Source organism: Canis lupus, chromosome 20, assembly GCF_048164855.1.
Source record: "Canis lupus baileyi chromosome 20, mCanLup2.hap1, whole genome shotgun sequence".
In the NCBI taxonomy this organism is placed as follows: domain Eukaryota; kingdom Metazoa; phylum Chordata; class Mammalia; order Carnivora; family Canidae; genus Canis; species Canis lupus.
In genome coordinates, this window is record NC_132857.1 from 14,013,291 (window position 1) to 14,039,178 (window position 25,888).

Genomic DNA, 25,888 nt, shown 5'->3' on the forward strand with positions numbered 1-25,888 from the left:
CAGCAGTACTGTCTGGCTTACCAAGAACCCATTCCAGCAGCTCAGCTGGTATAAGGAGTAGTGTCTGTGATGCAGGAATATTCTCAGTCAGGTGGTGTTCATCCATTTGGAGTTTCTTTAGGACTATTAGGCTTTCATTAGCATAATAAAGAAGTGATTGGAAAATCCAGAATTTCAGATCATCTCTTTACTTAAAATGTTGAGGGATGTTTTGTTTTGCAGACTTTTTGTATACTTCTACATGGTTTAATGGACTCATGCTTTTTAAATGACACTCATAGATTATAATAAACTGTTAAATCTACCTGCCCCCCCCCCAAAAAAAAAAGAGAGTGTCAGTGAGAATGTAGAGAAAAGGAAGCTCTTGGACATTGTTGGTGGGAATGTAAATTGATACAGCCACTATGGAAAACAGTGTATGGAGATTCCTCAAAAAATTTAAAAAACTACCATCTGATCCAGCAATCTCATTTCTGTGTATATATCCAAAGGAAACAAAATGACTGTCTCAAAAAGATATCTACACTCCTATGTTCTTTGCAGTATTATTCACAGTAACCAACATATGGAAAGAACCTAAGTGTCCATCAACAGATGAATGGATGTAGAAAGGGGAGGTAGATAGATAGCTATTTATTTCTAGTTATCCCCCCTTCTCTATTTTTTTTCTCACAATTTGTTGAAAACCTAGGTTGTTCATATTCTAGTTTCTTCTGCCTCATGCCTATATGTGATGCCATTTACCTTGTTTTCTCTGTCCCATAATTACATAAAACTCTGTCCCATAATCAAATCTAAAAACTAATAATCAAATCAAGAAGTTTGATGGGATCCAGTTCACATTTTTTTATAAGAATTCTTCATAAGCAGTAATATTTTGGACTTCAGTTTGGAGGCACATATGTGATCATTTCTGATGTTAGCATCCTTCTGAATTTATCATCCTTTGATAATCATTGCCTAGATCTATCATTTCATTAGGAACTTTATCAGCCAAAGTTGAAATAGGAAAAAGAACCACAGGATTATGGAAGTAAAAGACCTTGTATATTCCCTCTAACACCTATTAATCAGATAATGGTCACAGTATTTGATTAGCTGGATTCAAGAGATGGACATTTTTATTTTTTTATAATAAATTTATTTTTTATTGGTGTTCAATTTACCAACATACAGAATAACACCCAGTGCTCATCCCGTCAAGTGCCCCCCTCAGTGCCTGTCATCCATTCACCCCCACCCCCCGCCCTCCTCCCCTTCCACCACCCCTAGTTCGTTTCCCAGAGTTAGGAGTCTTTATGTTCTGTCTCCCTTTCTGATATTTCGCACACATTTCTTCTCCCTTCCCTTATATTCCTTTTCACTATTATTTATATTCCCCAAATGAATGAGAACATACAATGTTTGTCCTTCTCCAATTGACTTACTTCACTCAGCATAATACCTTCCAGTTCCATCCACGTTGAAGCAAATGGTGGGTATTTGTCGTTTCTAATGGCTGAGTAATATTCCATTGTATACATAAACCACATCTTCTTTATCCATTCATCTTTCGATGGACACCGAGGCTGCTTAAAAGATACATTTTTAAAGATAGAAATGGAAATTAGCAATATATTGAAGCAATATATGTGTTTGAAGATTGTCACCCAATAATCCATTGTTGAGAAAGTTCAAGAAATATAACCTATTTAAACTCTTAAGAGGGATCCCTGGGTGGCGCAGCGGTTTGGCGCCTGCCTTTGGCCCAGGGCGCGATCCTGGAGACCCAGGATCGAATCCCACATCAGGCTCCCGGTGCATGGAGCCTGCTTCTCCCTCTGCCTGTGTCTCTGCCTCTCTCTCTCTCTCTCTGTGACTTATCATAAATAAATAAAAATTAAAAAAAAAAAAAAATTTAAATCTAAAAAAAAAAAAAAAAAACTCTTAAGAGGTTTCTAGAACAAAGTTTTTTAAAAAACATTTTTAAGTCCTGTAACAGGAAAATATGAAATAGATCTTATTGTAATTTAGTAAGATAGACAGCTAATGTGTCTTCTTATGGAGTCAATTGAAGTAATAAAGGAATTTTGATCATTACCTACTTCACCTTCCTTACCAGTAGCTTCAGTTTATCCCCTTGAAGTCCTTGTTACACAGTGAGTCTCACTGTTAATAAAAATTTGAAAAAAGTTGATGTAGATTTTCTAGATGAGTGGTAACAGTTCAATTCATTAGTTAAGATTGCTAAATTGGATTATTTTCTTGGGGTAATATACAACATTGTGAAATTAATATAGTTTAAATCAACAGTGAAAAGAAATGGGTCAGAGCAAAGAAAACAAAAGTCTTTACTATAAAACATAGACTTCTTGACTTCTAATACAGATCATTAAGTTTAAAGGTTCTTTTTGTTTTTTTAATCAGTTCCTCAGAAGAGATATCACGTTGCCAAGAAATGATTCGGAAACTTCAAGACATATTGGAGTCTGAGAGAGAGAACTGTGGGTTTGTTAGTGAACAAAGGCTGAAACTTCAGCAAGAAAATGAACAGTTACAGAAAGAGACTGAGGATTTAAGGAAGATTGCTCTTGAGGCTCAAAAAAAAGCCAAATTAAAGGTATTTTCAAGACTTAAAGTTAAATGTGCACTTGTGAAAGTCAAACTATAAAAAATATTTGGAAAGACCCAATAAAACATTTTAAGGCCTTTTTTCTTTTTTTTTGCCTGCTCATCAGCTAGCACTAAATCATAATGCAGAGCATTAACCAGTCTTTTTTGTATTGTAGAATTTGGCAAGCATACTTGAAAATGATTGCTTTCACTATCCACACACACACAAAATTCTTTCCAACCATGAAGTACACTGATATTCCTGCCAAAGCAATTTAAGCAGTGCTAGCAAAACTATAGATTAGATAACTTTATAGACTGCCATCCTCTCTTCTTCTATAATAGCTTCTTACATATTGAATTCTAAAAACTAGCTTTATAGAGGATGCTACATCAGTATGCTTTGAGAACTTCTCATAGGTAGTCTAAAATTTCCATGCTAGGAGGAAGGCAAGAGACAAAAATCTCTAGAAAAAAAATTCTCCTTTGTTTTCACTCTCCTTTCCTCCTTCATCATGCTATGTTAAACATGCTACTGTTTAACTAGCAAAGATGATAAGAACAAGTTAACCTGTTTAAGGGAGTTTCAAGAAGCACTGGTCTCACATCACCATCATGTTGCTTGCCTTAGCCCATTCCATGCAACTTTTATAAAAATTGACATTAACTCTTTATAATGAAGATCTGTATCTTCCACTTTCATAGAAAGGATATAAAGTGGAAGTATTCATGTTTCACTTTGGTTTTTTGTTGCTGTATACTCCTATGAAGTCCTATTCCAACCTAATTCATATAACACATATTCATTGAATGCCTCCTACTGCAAGCATCAAACATCGTAGTTATTTTTAAAAGTTTGAATCTGGGGGTGCCTAGGTGGCTCAGTCAGTTGGGTGTCTGCCTTTAGCTTGGATCCTGATTGGGATCAAGCCCCACATTGGGCTTCCAGCTCAGCAGGGACTTTCCTCCTCCCTCTCCGTCTGCCTGCTGCTCCTTCTGCTTCTACTTTCTCTGCCAAATAAATAAATACATACATACATACATACATACATACATAAATAAATGCAGGCTTGAATCTGAAATCCTTATACAGAGAAGTTTGTATTTTATGATTTAGTCTTTGGGGAATCAAGACAATATAAAGCTACAGTAATTAAGACAGCGTGCTATCAATATAATAATAATTATCGGTGAAACAAAACACAGTCCAGGAACAAACTCGTTTTTCATAATCACATCATTTATAACAAAAGCACCACCATTGTTCAGTATGGAAAGAATTATCTTTGTGATAAATGTGCTAGATCAGTTGGGTCCATATTTTAAAGAAGCCTTGACCCTTATGTCATACCATACATTCACATTAATTTGAGCTGCCTTGTAGACCTGAATGCAACATATAACACAATGGAGTTTCAAAGAGAAAATCTTCATGACCTTGGGTAAGAATTTCTTAATGAGAACACAAAAAGCAATAATCATAACAAAAATGGATTTCATTAAATTAATATTGAGTCATCAAAAGATACCATTAAGTACAATGCTGGCCCTGGTTTCCAGTTTTGCCTATTAAAAATCACAATCTAAATTGTCAAAAAAGAAAAAAAGGTACCAGTAAGGGAGTGAAAGCAAGAGAAAGCATAATACAGAAAGTATTTGTAATACATAAAATATAGATGACATATGTATAATAGAATATATTTATAATACAAATAATATATAAATATACTTTTATATATACTAATATAATACAAAAAGGACTAATATCTAGAATATAAAACCTGTTACCAATTAATAATGATGAAACAGCAATTAATAAGGAAAAAACAAGCACCCCATTTCCAAAAATGGGCAAAAAACTTAAATATGCACGTCACAAAAAAGAATATATGAAAAGTTCAACTGCATTATTTATCAGCAAAATATAATTAAAATTACAATGAGGTACCACTACATATCCACCAGAATGCTAAAATTAAAAAAAAAATATATCAAGTGTTGACACAGATATAAAGCAACTGGAACTTCCATACAATACTTTGGGAATGTAAGCTGGCACAACCACTACCAGTTATTAGTGTCTTTTAAAGTTGGGCATACATGCATGCATACAATACCAAATAATCCTGGCTACATACCCACAGATATGAGTGCTTATGTTCATGAAAACGTGTATATAAGAATACTCACAGAAGTTTTAAGCATATCAAACACTGAAAATAACTCAAATGTCCATCCACATGAGATTACATAAATAAATGGTGCTGTACTCATATCATGAAATAGATACAGGAATAGAAAAGACTGAACTATTTCTATAAGTAATAATGAAGAGTCTTACAGACCAAATATTGAACAAAGAAGCCAAATGTTAAAAAAACTCATAATCTATTAATATTATATGAGAGTGAAGAATAAGCATAATTACCTATGAGGATGAGATCAGAATAACAGTTACGTTTTCAAAGAGTGAGTAATGATTAGAAGGGCAAATGAGGGAGCCTCGTGGGGTATTTAAATTAGAGTAGTGACTCTGGTATTTCAGTATATGTGTAAAACTTCAGTTGTACTCTTAAGACTTATGTAGTTTGTTGTAAGCAAAAGATAAATCTTGGCAAAGGAAGGTCAGTAGGATTGTAGATAAAAATAGCTTTGAGTTTGAAGCTTGGGAAGCTGGATGATGGACATATTCATTCATTGTAATATTTCTATTTTGGGTGTACTTGGAAGTTCTTATACCAAAACATTTCCATAAGTCAGTGTACTTTAGTGAAAAATTGTTATATCTTCCTCTTGTATTTTAAATTTCATATTACAAATTTCATATGGATGAATAAGTAAAAGTTACCAGTGACACTAAAATGTAGTAGGAAATGTAGGCAAATGTATAATTGATAGATGGAAAGGAACTTTCCTACCAAAACAAAACAAAAAAAGAAAGAAATTACAAACGAATATATTGATAGGTTTAAGTATATAAAGTTTTTAAATACTTAGAACCATTTTTTAAATGTTTAGAAAAGAATTAACTGGGGAAATAATTTTACCAAATATGACAAAAGGCAAAAACCATTCATGTATAAGGAGCTTTTAAAATATTAAAGAATATTTGTAACCTATAAAAATATATGTATGAAACATGAACAGAATTCACAGACTAAGGAAACAAATTGCTAATAAACAACTTTTTAAAAGTTTAAACTTACTATTGATTAACTGCATAATTGTCAGTGGAGTGAATATGCTGCTGAGAGTTTAAAATGCTACACAGCCTTAAATTTGTTCATAAGAAAATAATTAGAGTATTTCACAGTTTAAAAAAATTCATTGCAGCATTATTCATAATAACAAATTAGAAGCTATATCTAGAAATTAAGGAACAATGAAATGGCACATCTACAAAATACTTTATTGAATCATCAAAAATTGTTTCCAAATATTTGTTTTTTATTGCTATATTCTAAGTTTAAAAATAATTTTAAAAATATGAATACATATTTGTATATATGTTGCAATTCTGTATATACTAATCTAAATTCTAAAATTCATAAATAAAAACAATTATGTAGAAGTAGTTATCTCTTGACTTGTAGATTACAGAGGCCTTATGTTTGTTTTTTTTTTATTTTTTTATTTTCCATTATTTTATAATATATCTGTTTTGGGGGTTTGGTTTTTATAATGGGGGAGAGAGGAATCAATGACTCACCTATCTGGTACTACATTTTATCTGTCTTTAACAGTTGAAGACAGTAATTGATGTTTTAGAGAACAAAAGAATGACAGTTTATCTATCCCACGTATCCCACCAAAACTCCTTTTTTGCCAAGTTTGCGTTATATCTTAAGAGAATAATTATTGATAAATAAAGGACAGACCCTCTTAATTAACTAGATAGCTATAAATTGTATTTTGTAAAGAAGATCACTGTCAGATAACTGTTGCTTTGTAGCTGATTCCTTCTTTGCCAACACGGGAACCTAGTGCTACATTTCACTGCTTTTCTTCCCCCTTGAAAAAGAATGTGATCTTCCATAGACAAACTGAAAGGAGCCACAAAGATCAAGACAGTTGGATATTGAGAGGTCAGTTGGCTGCAAACCTTACAACTTATTATATAAAATTTTCCATTTGATCTTAAGGCCACGACATTCCTTTCAACCCTAGCTTTCGCCTTTTCTAACTTCTACTTTCTGCTGGAGTTCTCCATTTCTTTGTGGTCTAAATGTTCCTCATAAGTAGATAAAATTAAGATATGGATAGTTTAAACATTCCAGTCTATTTGTGTGAGTGGTTCTCTGCAGAGGAAGAATACAAAGGAAAAAGGAGAGAGAGACCATAAATCCTTTCTTCCTACCAACATACTAAATTCAATCATCCGTGGGATTTTTTTTAAAGATTTATTAATTTATTTATTCATGAGAGACACAGAGAGAGGCAGACATAGGCAGAGGGAGAAGCAGGCCCCATGCAGGAAGCCCGACATGGGACTCAATCCCAGGACTCCAGAATCACGCCCTGAGCCAAAGACAGACGCTCAACCGCTGAGCCACCCAGGTGTCTCTTTCAGTGGGATTTTTGTTGTAGAAGACCCAGTTGTAGCCCAGAAGTTTTCCAACATCACTGCCAGCCTGTCCAGTTTAACAACCGGAATTTCATCAGCCAAAGGATCTAGGGTGTGTTAAAGGCTAAATTTAAAGGCTAAATTTTGACAACAAGAAGCCATCATTCACTGTTTACAGAAGTATTTTGATAACTTTACTATGTTTTAGGTGCTGAAGATTGTAACGAAGACATAGTCCCACTGACTCGACCTCCTCCTTAAAAATTAAAAACATAATTTTTGCAGGGAGATAGGCAAATTTTAAACATATATTTACAAGCTAGTAGGAACTTTTGGAAGAACTTAGGGCACTGTAAGAACTTAAAACAGAGGGATCTGATTTTGTCAAGATGGAAGCAATAATTGAGGTTAAGTTTTAAAAGTTGAGTACAAATAACTAAGACCAGCAGGAGGGGTAAGATTATTCTAGGCAAAGGGAATATGTGAAAATGAGCCAGGAATGAGAAGACATTTTGACAGACACAAAGAGAAGGAAATAGTGGCACAGTACAAGCTTGTAGAAGGAGGTAAAGACCAGGTTATCATGAAGGACCTCAGAACAAGGACGGTCAAATTGCAGATAGATTTTTCCAAGAGGAAACAGGAAGTTAACTTCTAAAACTATATAGGAGCAGATAGCAGTTTTTAATATGTGTAAGAGAAACAGACAATTCCGCCTAATTTCATCAGAACCGTGGTTTCTCCAAAATTGAGATTGAGGTAGAAAAGAAGTAGCAAATTCTAAATTTGCAGAATCCAATAATAAAAAAATTAGTAAATTAGTAAAGTAGCAGGATCAAGGAGCCTCAGGAGGCTTATAATACAGAATTAATAAATCCAAGATGGTTTTCACAGGGCCAGTATTTATAAAGTCTTAAATTTCTACTCCTGTCCTATTTGAGAAAGCAAATTTAAGCAATTTAGGAAGCACTTTGCATTTAAGCAGAAGTAGTAAGAACAGCATGTTTGCAATTTACCACACAAACTGTGAATTTTGCTATTGTTGGGTTTTCCTTGGTGTTGAGTAAAGTTGAGTCCTTTATTCATCCTTTTTTGATTTTGAAAGTAGTGGGAAAAAAAAAAAAAGAAAGTAGTGGGGGATCCCTGGGTGGCTCAGCGGTTTAGCGCCTGTCTTTGGCCTGAGGCATGGTCCTGGATCGGGATCGGGTTGCCTGTCTTTGGCCTAAGGCATGGTCCTGGGATCAGAATCGGGTCCCGTAGGGCTCCCTGCATGGGGCCTGCTTCTCCCTCTCTCTGTGTCTCTCATGAATAAATAAAATCTTTAAAAAAAAAAAAAGAAGAAGAAGAAGAAAGTAGCTATGTTTAATGAATTATTAGAAGCTATATTGGTTGTGATGATTTTTAAGCACATTACTTAAAAATACCACAAGATATTCTTTATAATATTTTTTTAGTGAGATAAAGATGGCCCTAGAGTACACCAAAGAAATTGTTCTAGTGACTATTTTCTCAATTGACTCAAGGATGGTAATAGGTAGTTTTCATTCTAGAGGCATACAAGACAGAGCAATTCACTACATTCATTAAATGCCTGAGAGCATTACAGCTTAATTTTCTCCCTGATCCCCCAGTCCAGAAAACTTTTAGAATATCCAAAGAGCATTTACTTATATGCTTATTCTGCCTTAAGGTGGTTTAACTATAATGACATAAATTACCTGTAAATAATGGAAAATATTTCCATGTGAGATTCTGAGAATCATTATAGTCTTTTCCTGAAAAAAAAAATTATTTATGTCATAACTGAAGTGGTAAAGGAATTCTTGTATATGATTTCCTTTACAAAACCATTTGAAAGACAATCTGGAATTTATAGTGTGAAGTGACTTGAGGTTTTCAGTTGTTGAACACATAAAGGTGCAAAGAGGGTGGTGTACTTGGAGAGGTCATAGAAGCTCCACATACCCCCTGTATCTATACGTTTCCCTATATATCTATTCCATTTGCCTATTCCTGAGTTATATCCTTTATAACAATTAGTAATCTTTTTTTTAATAGCTTGAGTAAAAAACTCTCAGGTACTGAGAGCATGAATATTCTCCATGGATACTTGAAACAGAAGTTAAAGTAGATAATAAGAGCACTTTTTATTAGATGGTATATTTTTTTCCTACTGGCATTTTTAAGGTGTTGAGAACAGTGTTGGTAAAAAATTGTCTATCATAATTCTGGTTTCACTAAATTTATAGTATATTATAAATTTATATATAATATATAATTATTTAATTATATAATTAATATAGGCTAAGTCTTCATTTGTGATAAAGCAAATTGTAAACTTAATTTTTATATAGACTTCTCATCCACACATTTCTGTGCCACAAAAACACAATAAATGATTCCTTTTGTATATATCATTGATCAGTATATCTCCTACAATTACAAAAAAGAAAAAGAAGATACTGTGTTCATTTTATTCCTTAGATCAGTACAATGGAACATGAATTTTCAATAAAGGAACATGGATTTGAAGTTCAACTCAGAGAGATGGAAGACAGTAATCGAAATTCCACTGTTGAACTGAGGCATCTCTTAGTGACTCAACAGAAGGCGGCCAATAGGTGGAAAGAAGAAACAAAGAAACTTACTGAAAGTGCAGAAATTAGAATCAGTAGTCTAAAGTAAGTCCACTATTAATTGTTTGATACATTTTACGGAATAAATTATTTAACATTTAATGTCCTTGCCATAATCTTCTTGTAAAAATATCTTATATTTTTTATTCAGCAAATATTTACTGAACTGCTATGAAAAATATTAAGCATTATAAGCCCTAACTCATACTGCATATTTTTGTAAATTTTATGCATATTCCACAAAATATAATGATTTTTTTTATGAACATGACAGTTTAGAATCTTAATACTCTTTGCATATAGGTGTAACATAATAATGTTTTGTGGTTGCAATAGAATCTGATTGATTTGCAAAGCCTAAAGTATTTGCTCTGTGGCTCTTGAAGGAAATGTTTGCTGATCCTTGCCCAGAAAGTACTTGAGCTTTTATGCTGAATGCAGTGGATGCTATGAAAGGCTTTGAGCCTTTGAGTGATATGGTCAGGCTTAAGTGCTCAATAAGTCAGTTTGATTGCAGTTTGAATAATAGATTGTAGAGAGGCAAAGGATAGAAGGGAGAGGTAGACAAGTACTCTAATAATTGATATATAAAATGATTGTAACTTGGATTAGGTTTTAAAGGGTTGGAGATCATTTAAAAAAGTTTGTTGAGCCATGTTAAATATGAGCTGCCTAGAAAACATTTAAATCGGGGTATCAACTAGTCATTTAAGTCTGTAAGTTTGGAATTCAGGGAAGAGATTGTAAAGGGAGCTATAAATGTGGGAGTATTAACATACACATGATTTTAAAGTCATAGGATGAGAACATGTAGAAAGGAAGTCCAGATAAATTAGACTGTCTGAGGACTGAGTTCCAAAAGTTAAAGTCTGGGGAGATGAAAAGTCCACTGAAACAAACTGAGAAAGAATATCCAGAGAAATAAGAATCATGATAGAATGGTTTAAAAAAATTTTTTCAGGAGTATAAGCAATAATAATAGGTGATATTTACTTAGCACATGTTTGTTGTTCTAAACAACTTACATGTACTTAATTAATCTTGACAAACCTACAAAGTTGAGGACATCATATACATTTTACAGTTAGAGAAACTGAGACTGAGGGAGGTTAAGGAACTTGTTCAAAGTCACGTAGCTAAAAAAAAAAAAAAAACAAAGTCAGGTAGCTAACAAAATGACCAGTAATGACAATATGCTCTTAACTGTTGTTTTATAAAATGCTGCTAATTGAGTAACGTTAAGACAGAGAATGGACCTTTTAGTTTGGAACTCTTTGATGGTCTTTATTAGCCATGAAAAGAGCAGTTTTGGTAGAATGCTGGAATAAAAATGTATTTAGAATGAATTTAAGAGAAGAGAATTTCTGTTTCCCGTTTAGTGGTGAGCTAGGCAATTTGACAGCGCTCCACCACAACTAAAAAAGTTAAATGAAATATAAAAAGCATCTATTAAGAGCATTAAAAGAACTAAGCAAAATAATTATTACCAATTTTGCCTTATCCCAGGAATGCTAAATTATTAAAACATTAGAAAATAAGTTACTATAATTTACCACATTAACTTTTTTAAAAAGAGAAAAATCATAAGGTGTTCCCAATAGAAACACAAAGGGCATTTGATAAAATTTGATATCCACTTAATGATATTTCAAAATGCCTCTTGGCAAATGAGGAATAGAATTTCTTTCTTTCTTTTTTTTAAAAAGATTTTATTTATTCATGAGAGACACAGAGAGAGAGAGGCTGAGACACACACAGGCAGAGGGAGAAGCAGGCTCCATGCAAGGAGCCCTTCGTGGGACCCGATCCTGGGTCCCCAGGATCACACCCTGGGCTGCAGGCGGCGCTAAACCGCTTCACCACCGGGGCTGCCCTAGAATTTGTTTAATTTTGTAAAGATATCTATTCTAAAGCAAACACTATTTTTAATGGCAAAAAAAAAAAAAAAGTAAATGTTCTTCGAAGATTGGGAAGATAACAAAGAAGTTCATTATTACCACTTCTATCAATATTTGTATGAGAAGTTCTTATCAGTGTACTGTGGCAAGAAAATTAAATAAAAGGTATACAAACTAGAAAGGAAGGAAGGAAACAGTCAATCTTCACAGGCAACATGACCGTATATATATTAAGTCCAAAATAATTAATAGATAATAGGCAAATATTCAAAAATCATTATATCTCTACATACCTGCAACAAATATTTCAAAATAAAACTTTAGTAAAATTTACAATGCACCAAAAAAACATCAAATGCTCAGGAATAAATGTAATAATGTGTTAGACTTCTATATGAGAACTGTGATTTCAGGAAGATTAAAGAAGACCTAAGTAAATAGAGACCAGGTTAATTGATCAGAACACTCAATGTTAGAAATTTGTAAACAACCTCCTCCCCCAACTATCTGTAGATTCAGTGTAATGTCAGGCAAAATCTTAGGACATGGAGCAGTATCTAAAACATATTAAGTGAAAAAAAAAAACAAAGTTTACACAGGGCATATAGTATTCTACCCTTTAAGAGGGGAAAGTGTACATGTGTTGTACATATATATACAAGCATGGTATATATAGACTATGTTCATACACATATGTGCATATTCTTTTCTTAAAAATAGATGACCAAAACAATAATTAAAATGGTTATCTATGAGGAGAGAGAAAGGAGTAAAGGATGAAGACTAAACTTCTCCGAATGAATCTTGTCCTATAAATATATAGGCTTGAAACTATATAAATGTTCTTTAATTATGTCTTAAATCAAAATTTTTTAGAACTAAAAATTGAAAGTAAAATTAAACAAATGAACTTAATTGTATAGGAAGTTCATGGCTTAACTATACAGATAAGTTATTTCAAATGACGTTAAACACAGTAATTAGACTATATCCCTAGTGAGATAAATCCTAAGGATAAAAGAAAATGTAAAAAACCATAAACTGCTTTTAGTAGTTATATCATTAGAAATAATATTGGTGTTATTATTATCCTGAAACTTATAATTATAAGATAAAGGAATTGAATAATTATATAAATGCCTTTAAGAACTGAGATTTTTATAATAAGAGGAAAGAAACTCAAAATAAATAAAACTTGTATTTCTAACTTGAAATCGGAATATTATCATGGGAACTGTACTCTTACAAACATGTATTTCCTGGCTCTGTCCACTTAAGGAACCTAGAGGCAGTGACCAGTATTCATTTGCAATGACGTATCCTAAAAGAAAACAGGACTCTAGAGAAATGATTGATTACATATCTAGGATAGGAAAATACAGTATGAGCCTAGGAAACACTTTGATGTAGCAAAAGGTAAAGGAAGGTATCAAGATTATTTGGCTCCTGTCAGAAAGACCCTGGAGCCAACTTAAGTAGGCCCCCTCTGGCTGATGTGTGAACAATTTGAACATAAAAAGAATATTTACAATAAATTGAATTATGTCAAATATATTAAAAATCCGTGACTTCAGAATGATATTAAATTTAAAAAGCCTTTGGTCACCTTTGGAAGATGCTATGGAACCAGCTCATTCTGAAAAAAGATAAAGGGGAAAATCAAGCTTTTATTGTACCCTTCCTTTACTCACCATACTTCATTGAATGCTACTTGGTCTTTCCTGCTCTAATTGCCCTTACTTCACTGGTTAGGGAATCAGTGTAGGGATTTTGCCATTTTGCTCAATGTTCTGATTATGTAACCCAGAACCAGGGAAATAACCAGAGTAGGATTATAGACACACTAGTTGTGAGACTTAAGCCAAGACTTAATGACCCTATCTGCATAAACCTCTCCTGGTTGGTGGACCATAGTGCTACTTGGGGTCTCTAGGACTTTTTCAGCAACAATGTCCAGCAATCTTGAAAATACCTGGATTTTTCCTTCCCCACTGCATGGTCACCCTGCTAACTCTTCACAGATCCCTCAAGGGAAGGCCAGAAGGAAGTATATATGGATATGTAACAGATTCCTTTTAAAGGAATCTGCAGCCCCTTCCTTTATTCAAGAGGCTTTGAGTCTGTGACCTGACTCAAGTTTGAGAAATGGTTATAGGGCTTTGACACTTTCTTATAGTGATTTAAGTCAGGCTGCAATTCACAAGACCTAGAGCTTTTCTACCTCTCCAAATCAAATGGTAGACCATCCATCTATACCAGTTTTAGGGTCACAGTGATTAACAAATCCCAAAGATCTCTGCAGATCAGACTCTCCTGATAACTACTTCAACTCTGCTGCCCATTCTAGTAATATTACCACATTTTCTTTGGAGATTTAGTCTGCTACATCACCTTTGCCATTGAAAATCCTATCATCAATGTTGAATTCAGGAAGTTCAGTTCCATGGTAGCCATTATCATTTCTGTTCCACAGTGAATAACCACTATAGAGCTCTGCAGGAATATTGGAGCAATTTTCATGACCATATTTCACACAGCCTTCGTGGAAAAAATGTCCTTGGGACCCTCTTGAAGGTCAGAGTTGAAGGATGGATGAGCTGCTTTTACCAAAAAAAAAAAAAAAAAGAAAAAACCAAAAAAAAAAAAAACCTCAGTCTAGCCTTCCAACCTTCCCCAGCCTTTGATAACTTGTTTACAATACTGATTCTCAAATGAGGACTACTTTATCCTTTTCTCCTTCCTCGAACATTTGTCTTGAAAATATCCAAAGACATAGGGATGATTCTGGATCTATGTACAGAGGCCGGGGATGCTGCTACACATCCTATAATACACAGAACAGCCCCTCATAACAAAGGATTTTCCAGTCAAAGATGTCAGAAGTGCTATAGGTGACAAACCTTGCTTTATACCATAACAAGAGTCTTCCTACCTTGCAATATCATTCAGTATAGGTCACCTTTGAATCCAGATTTTCTTCAACTAACCAAATGAGTCAAGATACTTGAGCTAACACACTGAATCCAGAATATCTCCTTTGTGAACCCATATCGAAAAATGTGGCCTAATCTAATTTATCTCTTCCACTGTAATACAGCACCCTTAGGATCCATTCTCTCACATACTCCCCAGGTTCTGTCTACATACAATTGACAGAATCATGTAATGATTTTTCTTCAAGGTTTAATTTTGTTGGTCATTGTCTAGAGCCTATCAAATTTGATTCTGGCTATAGATCTAGAATCAATGAAGGATGGTGAGGCAAATCCTGAAGGTGAGATTGTTACAGACTCTTCAGGCAGAGGATACTTACCTTTCCAAATAGTGAAGAAGGACTGCTTCTACTGGCAAAGGAGGTATGATAGAATTTAGGGATTCAAGGACTCAGCTTCATTGAAGTCTGTCTGAACACATGTTCCCAATTTTCAGGGAAGGAGAGACCTTGCAAGGTTGGGAATTCAGTTTGTATTTTAATTTAGCCACATATAGGATAAGACTTTGCATTTGATTATCGAAATCTTAGCTTTGCAGCCAGAGGAGATAGGCTTTCTTTTAAGGAGTCATAGTAGCTTTCAGGTCCCTAACCTAGACTTTGAGATCAGAATTTAAAACTCCGAGCTCTTTATTGTGACCCTCAAAGTTCTCCAATGTGCCTAGAAGGCCCATTATACCTTTCATTCACTAGAGTTTTATGTCCTTAACTACTTGGTCACTCAAAAACTTATCGTTTATAGGCACATGATTATATAGGTGATAATTTAAGTAACTATTTTGCCATTGTTTAGCATGGATTACCAGTGTGCCCTTTATCAGTGACCTTTAAATCTAATCAAAGCAGAGAACCAATTCTAGATAATCTAGAGTCCGAGTACTCATTCGTGAGGTTATATTCCTCTGGAACTACTTCTGGAATTGAAACCAATTCCTGTGTATCAGGGTTTATTCAGGAAAACAGAGCTACTCTAAATGGGATTTATTTGGGGGATTAAGTTTGACACGGTTGGGGGAGCTGGTAGAGAAGCCATTGCAGTGCAGTTGTTTCTGCATCTGGTGTTAGGCCCGAAGTCATTATGGGCCAGCTAAGTTCGAAGTCATGAAGATAGGCTGGATGTGAAGAAAGCAACTATAAGGACAAACTGGAACCCTGTTTTCATTTATCTCTCATCATCTCCAACACTGCCGTAGATGACGTGCAAGAAAAACTGGTGACCTTTACCATGCATCTTCACATGACTCAAGAGTCTGAAAGAGAACATCTGCCAAGAGGCAGAAGATGGATTTGCTGTAGATCCAAGTAGTGCTCCACACTAACATAGTGGCCTAACATATCAGCAGCAATGTGCGTGAGTTGCCACAGTGCCAGGTGCCCTGCCAGCCTTCAGAGACTGCTGCACAAATTTCTTTGGTCAACACCAACCCAGGACCAGGCAGGGGAGGGAATGCTGGGAAATGTGGTTCCAGCTTAGCTAAGTTGATGCAGTCCAAAGCTACCACCATGAGTTTGTCAATATTTAATTAGTAATATTGGGCAGTTCACAATGTTTATATAAGGAAATAGGAAACCATATAATATAAAAAAGACTTAAATGAACGTCAGTCTAATGATTACATTACATTTATGATAGCTATAATTTGTTGCATATATACTATTTGCCACTTTACAAACATTTAATGATCACAAAAACTTTATGAAGTAAATGCTGGAGTATTCCCTGTATTAGAGTTCTCCAGAGAAACAGAACTAATAGGGTGTGTGTGTGTGTGTGTGTGTGTGTGTGTGTGTGTGTGTGTGTAAAGGTTTACTTTAAGGAATTGGCTCATGTGATTGTGGAGCTTAGCAAGTTTAAGGTTTTTCTGAGGAAAAAAACTAACAAGCTAGAGACTTAGCAAGGAGTTTCACTTTGAGTCCAAAGACATTCAGGCTGGAGACCTGAAGAGCAATTGTTACTGTTCAAGTCTAAAGGCCGCCTCTTACAGAATTCCCTCTTGTTTGGGAGAAGTCAACTTTTTGTTCTGGTAGGCCATCAATTAATTGTATCAGGTCCACCCACATTATAGAAGGCATTCTGCTTTACTCAAAGTCCAATGATTTAAATGTAAATCTCATCTAAAACACTTACAGAAACATCTAGAGTAATACTTGATTAAACATCTGGGCACCACACCCCAAACAAATTGACACATAAAATTAACCATCACACTCTCCATTTTACACATGAGGAAACTCTAGACTTTAAAAAATAATTTTAGATTTGAAAAAACTCTGGAAATAGACTTTTCCTAAGTTAGCTGCCTACACTTTGATAGCAAATCCTGACTTGAACTGACAGGAGGCTATTTATGGTATAGATATATCTGTGTGTGCACAACATACCCATCTACACGTATATACAGATACAAACATATTTCAATTATTGTGCCTATTCATATGTTTTACTGAGAAATATTTGTGACTGTTGTAATCTCTATCCTACTCTAAACCTGTAAAATATTTCTCTTGGATGTCTTAGGTTTTGCTATATTATATATGTAACTTGCACACACCAGCTAATTACTCCCAGTAAGTTACTTATAGTGAATGTGTTTTATTTTAGTTTGTATTTTCTGAAGTATCAAGCAAAGTACTTTGCCAAAATGAAGCACATAGAATATAGAATGTAATTGCCTTGAGTCTGTCAAAATAGTTTGAACACAAACCTGTCTATTGCTTTCATCTGGGCTAGAAAGATTGTTAAGGCCCTTACAACTTATGAGTTCAGGAATAGTACTTGATTTTTTTAAAAATAATTCACCCAAATTATATACACGTTTTATTATCAAGGAATTTTTACATGATTCCCTTGAATTATCCTGTTATTACATAGGAGTCTATGAGTTGTAAGATCATCCATATTTTTGAAAGGATATTTTATTAGTTCAGGAAGATCAAATAATGTCTTCAAAAATTATAGATATCTTAAGCTTTAAGTTTTTTGATCTTAGATTCTGTACATTTATGTTTTAATATATAGGATTAAATATATTTGACCAGTAAACACTCTAATTTATGCAACAAATGCCCTGTAAACTGAATTCTTACATCTGAGATGCTCTCATTCATGCTTTTATCTTTTTTTTTTAAGATTTTATTTATTAAAAAAAAAAAGATTTTATTTATTTATTCATGAGAGAGAGAGGCAGAAACATAGGCAGAGAGAGAAGCAGACTCCATGCAGGGAGCCCGATGTGGGACTCGATCCCAGGACCGCAGGATCACACCCTGGGCCGAAGGCAGGCATTCAACTACTGAGCCACCCAGGTGTCCCTCATTCATGCTTTTAAAATAACCTGTAAAGTAAGTGCTCTGGGAAGAAAAATTTGTATAGTTGTTTTCAATTATAGATAAATCATTAGTCTCACAAATTATTTTTCCTCCAAAACATAAATTGAGGCAAAACACAAAATAGAGGTGTCCCCACATGTGGTATGCACAAAACATCAAAACAGAGTGAAGATGAAAAAAGAACAGTAGACTTGAATCACCTTAGAGGAAGATGGAGAACACACTGGTGACATAAAACCAGATGGGCTATAATCATAAAAAGAAATTGAGTGAAATACTTTTTTAGTAAAAATATGCAGAATAAATCTGAAAACATGAAACTTTAGTAGCTGTAGTTATTTTTCTTTTTTTGCTGCTGCCAATTAGTATTTTTTTTAAGTTTTTATTTTAATTCCTATTCTTTAACATACAGGATTATATTAGTTTCAGGTATACAATATAGTGATTCAACAATTCCATACAGCATCTGATGCTCTCACCATGACAAGTGCACTCCTTAATCCCCATCGTTTATTTAACTCAACCCGCTACTCCTCTCCTCTCTGGTAACCCTCAGTTTGTTCTCTGTAATTGAGTCTGTTTCTTGGTTTGTCTCTCTCTTTTTTCCCTTTGCTCATTTGTTTGTTTCTTAAATTCTACATACGAGTGAAATCGTATGGTATTTGTCTTTCTGTGACCAACATGTTTCACTTAGCATTATACGCCCTAGCTCCATCCATGTCATTATAAATAGCAAGATTTCATTCTTTTTATGGCTGAGTAATATTCCATTATATATATGCATATGTGTATATACAGATATATACTACATCTTCTTTATCCATTCATCAGTTGATGGACACTCAGACTGCTTCTGTATCTTGGCTATGGTAAATAATGCTGCTATATACAGGGGTGCATACATCTCTTTGAGCTAGTGTTTTTTGTATTTGGGGGAAAACTCAGTGGTGTAATTGCTGAATCATAGGGTAATTCTATTTTTAACTTCTTGAGGAATCTCCATACTGTTTTCTAGAGTGGCTGCACCAGTTTGTGTTCCGACCAACAGTGCATGAGTCATCTTTATTCTCCACATCCTCGTCAACACCTGTTTCTTGTGTTGTTGATTTTAGCCATCTGACGGGTGTGAGGGGTAGCTGTGGTTATTTGATATAATCAATTCCTTTGATATCTACTGATAATAAAGTGATACTGGATTGAAAAGTCATCTATCTTTTGGTAAAACTCTTCCTAATGAGCTTATTCAGGATAACAAAAGGCTTCTTTGAATGCTCAAAATTTAGTTTTCAATATTGAGAAACATAACAGATTTTAGGAGTAAACATTGATCTGGCATGAGAGTTGAAGGTGGGAAATACACTGCAGAAGATCCAAAGCTCAGCAGTGAATAACAATTTTGGAGGAACATGTTTGCTGAAACATAAAGATACTGGTAACCAAAAATTAATAGTAAATGACATCTTTAATGATTCCTGGTTTGTAAACTCTATAATAGCAAATGTTTAATGAAATATATCTACTTATTTTTTAAGATGCAACAAATCTTAACACTAAAAGATAATAAATGTGGATATCTAAGAAAAATATCACAAAAGAGAGTTCTTATTTAATCATGTTATGGAATACCATTTCCACAGAGTTGATTTTCACTTACTCTTCTCTGTTCAAGAGTTTCATTACCCACTTTGTTCCTGAATTACTAATTTCTTCTCCTGAAGCTTTCAGTGTAGTCCATTTGGGGAGCGGTGGGGAGAAAAAGAAACCATAACTTTAAGATCGTACATACAGCTGCTACAAGAATGCTAATAGCATTTTTCCTAATTGTCCCCAAATGGAAATGCAGATGCCCATTAGCAATACACTGGATAATGGAATTTATTTTTATTACTCTATATTATCCTGACACACCTAGACTTTCCTTTTTCTAGTATATTCCTAAAATTAGAATTGTTGAGTCATAAGACATGCATATTTTCAACCTTAGTAGAAAATGCCTCACTGTTTCCCAAAATAATTGTAGCTATTTACATTCTTGCAAGCAATATATGAGAATTTCTGATAATCCTCATCTTCACTCAGTGAATGAAGTCAGATGTGTTAAATTGGGCAACTCTAATGACTGCTAGTCTCTCATTGTAGTTTTAGCTTGCAATTCTCATATTTCTGCTAAAGTTGACCATCTTTTTATATGTTTATTGGCCTTTTGAACTTTTATTCTGTGAAGTGTCTCTTCAGGTCTTTTAACCATTTCTCTATTGAGTTTAACTTTTTTTCAGGTGTTGCAAATATCTTTTCCCATTCTGTGGCTAATCATTTCTCTCCTCTAGCTCCTCTGTTTTAATAAAGAGAAGTTCTTAATTTTAATGGAGTCATGTTTATTTCTTTGGTTTTATGGTGACTGCTTTGTGTGTCTTATTTTAATGACTTCCTTTCTATCCTGGACTCTAAAGATACTCTTTCATCCTGCCAAAAGCTTTACAATTTTACCTTCAACATTTTTATCATTTTTTAATCTGGAATTGATTTTGTGTACAGGGTAAGGTAGAAATCTAGTAACCGTTCATCCCTGCAACCTTTAATGACAAACTTGTCATTTCGTCACTACTTTGCAGTATCTCCTTTTCATAATTTGTGTCCATATGTGTGTGTCTGTTTCTGAACTTACTTATGTTTGACTGGTCTGTCCTGTGTCAATACCATACTGCTGTGTTCATTATATCTTTAGAAGACACTTTTGAAAACAAATACAAGATTAGATAAGTGACTTGATATCTGATAAAACTATTCCTCTTATTCAGTTTTTCAAAAATACCTGTTGTTGGCTATGGACATTTCCATATGGCATATTCAAATTGTGTTCTTACATCCCATAAAGAAATGTGATGAGATTTTGATTGGAATTACATTGAATCTATAAGTAAATTTTTTTTAAGATTTTATTTATTTATTCATGAGAGACACACAGAGAGAGGCAGAGACACAGGCAGAGGGAGAAGCAGGCTCCCTGCAGGGACCTTGATACGGGACTCGATCCCAGCACCCTGGGATCACGACCTGAGCCAAAGGCAGATACTCAACCACTGAGCCACCCAGTCGTCCCAAATCTATAAGTAAATTTGAATCAAGTTAACATAATTTAAAATTCTAAAGATTCCAGTTTTTTGGACATGAATCTCTCCATTTGTTTACATCTTTTTTAATACCTCTCAATAAGGTTTATTAATTTCTTTGTACAAGCCTTACACGTCTGTTAGATTTAGTTGGTATTTTTAGTATTCAATATTTTTATATTATAAATCATATCTCTCATTTAGTTTTCTGACCTTTGCTTGTATAAAGAAATAGAAATGCTTTTTGATACCAAAAATCTTGTACAATACAAAAAGCTGTAGATTCTTTTCGATTTTTCCTTTCAGCAGCATTATTGTGATATGATTTGCATACCATGTAACTCATTCTGTTAAGCATACAATTCACTGATTTATAGTAACTTTACAAAGTGGTGCAAGCATCACTTCAATCAGGTTTCAGCACATTTCTATCAAACCACAAAATCTTTCTCTTTGCTAGGAGTACCAACTTCCTATTTCTGGCAATCAATAATCTACTTGCTGACTCTATAGATTTGCCTATTCTGGACATTTCCTTTACATGGAATCACATATTTTATGCATCTAGATTTCTTTCCCTTAGCATAATGTTTCTGAGACTCATCCATATTGTGTCATAGATCAGTATTGAGTATGTTTTTATTGATGAGTCAGTGGAATGGGTATATACCACATTTTGTTTATCCACTCACCAATTGATGGGCCTTTGGATTGATTCCATTTTTTCTTTTAATTGTGGCAAAGTATACATATAATATTTACCATCTTAGCCATTTCTAGCATACATTTCAGTATTAGTACATTAGTATTAATATTAGTATTAGTACATTAGTATTAGTATTAAGTACATTCACTTTGTTATGTTACCATCACAACCCATCCTTCTCTGGAACTTCTTTTCATCTTGAAAATTGGAAACTCCATATGTATTAAACTAAACCAAATTAAACTCCCCCTCCCCCAGCCCCTGACAACCACCATCTCACCTCTGTCTTTATGACCTTGACTCCTCTAAGTACCTCATACACGTGGAAGCACATGGTATTCATTACCCCTGTGACTGGCCTCTTTCACCCAACACAAAGTCCCCAAGGCTCACCCATGTTGTAGTGTGTGCCAGAATTTCCTTATCTTTTAAGGTTGATAAGAATGGACTTTCTTTTTGTTTTTTATATACTTCGCAGCTTTTTTGTCTCTTTTCTCACATTACTGTCTTATGTTTAGTTGATTTTTTTTATGAAACTTTGAGTTCCTGTCACGTTTCTTTTTGTGTATGCCTTATAGCTATTTTCTTTGTGATTACCGTGGAGATTACATGTAACATCCTAAAAGTTCTAACACTCTAATTTGAGTTTATACCAGTTTAACTTTAGTAACATACAAAAACTCTGATCCTGGGACACCTGGGTAGCTGAGCGTCTGCCTTTGGCTCAGGGCATGATCCTGGGGTCCCAGGATTGAGTCCCACATCGGGCTCCCTGTGTGGAGCCTGCTTCTCCCTCTGCCTGTGTTTCTGCCTCTCTCTGTATGTGTCTCTCATAAGTAAATAAATAAAATCTTTTTTAAAAAGTCTGATCTTTTATAACTCTGTCCCCACTCCTTTCAGTTGTTGATGTCACAAAATTATGCCTTTATGATTGTGTCCAAAAAATTTTTCAAAACTCATTAGTCTCCTATATTATATAGAAAACAAAATGTAACTCTTTTTGTTTTCTACCTGGTTTAAGATACTAATACATTGTTTAAAAAGCAATTAGTCTAGAAGCCAGTATTGTTGCAACTTTGGTTCATAACTGTACATTTTGTTTTCTGTAATTTAAGAAATTAAGGCATGTGTTGGATTTTGTTTACATATAATTATATCATCTCTGAATACAACTGTTTTTATTTCCAGTTATCATATATTTTATTTCCCTTTCTCACCTATTACACTGGCTAGACCAGTATGACTAGTATAGTATGGAATTAAAGTCATAGTCAAGGACTCTTGTCCTTTCTTTCAATCTCAGAAGGAAAGCTTTCAATCTTTATCTTTGTTCTTTGTATATGATGTTTTCTGTGTTAGGAGATAACTTCTGTTAGATTTAGATTTAGGAAGTTTCCTTCTTATTTTACTTAGTTTTTATCATAAATATTGAATTATAGTGGGATAAATTTTATAGATAGATTTTACTAGTGTACCAAGTTTGCATTCCTATAATAAAACCAACACTGTTGGAATGCATTCTCCTTATATATCACTGGATTTGCCTTGCTAGTATTTTGCTTAGTATTTTTATATCTATGATCAGTAGAGAGATTGGCCTGAAACTTCCTGTTCTTGAACTTTCATTGTTAAGTTGTAGTATTAAAGTTATGTCAGTCTCAGGAAATTGGAGACTGGTTGCTTTTTCTGTTTTCTTATAAACTTTGTATATTAGGAATGTTTACTCTGAATATTTGGTAGATCTCTCCAGGGAAATTCTGTTGGCCTGGAGTAATGGTGGTGGTGGTGGTGGTTTGGGATTTGTATGGTAATATCTTTGATTGTTGATTTCACTGAACAGTTATAGAACTCTTCAAATTTTCTATTTCTTCTATGAAACAATTTTAGTAAATTATTTTTTTCTATAAATGTGTCCATGTCTCCTAAACTTTCCAAGTGTTTTGGAGGCAATATGTTCATAATATATGATGTCTGAAGTATCTGTGATGATAGCCCTTTTTGCATTACTGATACTGGTATCATTTGTACTTTGTTTTGTGTTTATCATTCTCACCAAAGGATTGTTATATATTTTATTTCTGTTCTTTATTACCTCTTTCTGCTTTCATGTTGCTGTTCCTTTTCTATCTTCTTAAAATAGAAGCATCGCTCACAAATTTTCCCCTTTTCTTTTCTCTTAATTTGAATGGATTCTTAAATGTTACAGATTTTTTCCCAGACACTTCATAGCTTTAGCATACCAGTTTTGATATATCTAGTACTTTCGCTCAAAATATTTTTGCTTCAAAATATTTTCTAATTTCATTATTTCTTCTTTTAATCCATGTGTTATTTATAAGTACATTTTTAAATTTCTAAGCATATGGGGATATTTTAGTTATATTTTTGTTAATTCTGTTTTCCATAGATATGTCTCTTAGAAACAGTATATGTTTCTGTTTTAGACCATTCAGTTCATTTATATTCAGTGTAATCCAAAGTATATTGAGATTTGTTATCTTTATTTTATTTTAGTACTTGCTATTTTTATCATCTTTGCTTTCTCTTTCTTTCCTTTCTCATCTTTTTTATTGACTTGGTGCTTGTTTGTTTGTTTGTTTTTGTTTTTGATCATTCCACTTTCCCCCGCCCAAGCTTTGCAAATTAAAATGTATTATTTTGGTTGTTACGCTAGAAGTTATGCCATATATATTTACCATAAGAAAGACTAAAATTAAAGCCTCTATCCTCCTGCTAGATAATGTAAGAACTTTGGAACATATTAACACCATTCATTTCCTTGCCCAACTTATATATTATAATTTCCAGATTTTAAAGTCTTCTTTGTAGTGTTTTTATTTCACCCTACTAATTGTTTTATATAATAATAGTTCATTTACATTAACCTATATATTTACTACCTTCTTTGTTCTGCATTTCTTCTTATATCTCAAACGTTCCAACTCGGACAACTTGCCTTGTTATCTAAATTATGTCTTTTGGAAGTTCCTTTAGTGAGGATATGCTGGTGATGAATTCTCAACTTCTGTTTGTAAAATATATTTATGTCCATATTTGAACAATATTTTTGCTTGCTGACAGAATTCCAAGTTGAAGCTATTTTCTTTGAGAAAATTAAAAACGACAATCTGTTAACCTCTGACTGTGTTGTTTCTGTATAGAAATCATCTGTCCATCTCATTTGTCACTCCTTTGAAAGTAATCTCTTTTCCTGTGGCTTCTATTGAAATGTTCTGTTCTTCTATAGTTTCACTGTGATATATCTAAGTATGGGTTTCATTTCATTTGTTGTATTTTGTGCCTTTTGGTAGTATAGATTAGCATTAGTTCAGACAATTGCCAGATGTCAACTGTTCAGATATGAGCTCTGGGAATCTCTGCTCCCTGCTGTGGAGAAACTGGTGCTGGACCAGAAACAACTAGCAAACTGGACAAAATAGTTGAAACAACTGTTTTTCTGATCCATGAAAGAAAAGAAACAAGATCAAATCTAGAATCACCTTGGATTTCTGCCGAAAGGTACTTTCAGGACCATGAGCCAAAGAAGGTAATCTAAGCCACTGCCAGGTCTGATGACTCAGTAACTGAAATTTGCAAGGCAGAGAACCAGAGAAGTTGGAACTACACAGAGAAAGAGCTTCAGAAATCTGCATAGTCCCTTTGAGTGTGTTTCTCACTCATACATAGAATAAAACTCAAAGAAACCATGCAGACAATGACAAGGAGGCTGTAAGCTGAAAAACATAAAGAGTTCACAGAGGGCTGTGAGGTGGAGAATCCCTGTTGAATACATAGTGCATGAAGTTTAGACTCCAGAATCACTTCACCTTATTAATAGAATTAAACCAGCCAGAACAAAAAGTATTCTAAATTCACTTTGAGAAGACTTAAAACCACGCCTCAAAATAATCTAGCATGTTCTCAAGTATTTTAACTGCCTGCAAGAACAAATCCCACACTTTTATTACTAGGTAAGCAAAACTGGTACCCAAAGCCAGGAAGAAAAAGCAGTACATGGAAACACATTTAGAAATGACAGAAGTGGCACAATTAATAGACA

General features: G+C 34.0%; 1 protein-coding gene and 1 long non-coding RNA gene across 12 annotated transcripts in view; one reads left to right on the forward strand and one right to left on the reverse strand.

The window, feature by feature from the left end:
* Positions 1–25,888, forward strand: part of SCLT1 (sodium channel and clathrin linker 1) — a 177,758-nt gene that overhangs the window by 116,717 nt on the left and 35,153 nt on the right. For 5 of the 7 annotated variants that reach the window (XR_012012784.1, XM_072788386.1, XM_072788389.1 and 2 more), the window contains 2 exons: positions 2,407–2,599; positions 9,641–9,837. Coding sequence is in view for 5 of the 7 variants with exons in the window: in XM_072788386.1 (XP_072644487.1) it covers positions 2,407–2,599; positions 9,641–9,837 (390 nt within the window). In the remaining 2 variants the exon portion in view is untranslated. Of the gene's footprint in view, positions 1–2,406; positions 2,600–6,544; positions 6,678–9,640; positions 9,838–25,888 lie in introns of those variants that run through there. The other 2 variants (XR_012012785.1, XM_072788391.1) reach the window with 2 other exon arrangements.
* Positions 1,286–25,888, reverse strand: part of LOC140611674 (uncharacterized) — a 45,141-nt gene continuing 20,538 nt past the window's right edge. The window contains exons 2-5 of one of the 5 annotated variants that reach the window (XR_012012800.1): positions 19,667–19,730; positions 18,213–18,258; positions 2,099–2,148; positions 1,286–1,568 (exon numbers count right to left, since the gene is read on the reverse strand). This is a non-coding gene — a long non-coding RNA (uncharacterized lncRNA). Of the gene's footprint in view, positions 1,572–2,098; positions 2,149–18,212; positions 18,259–19,666; positions 19,731–21,989; positions 22,645–25,888 lie in introns of those variants that run through there. The other 4 variants (XR_012012795.1, XR_012012798.1, XR_012012799.1 and 1 more) reach the window with 4 other exon arrangements.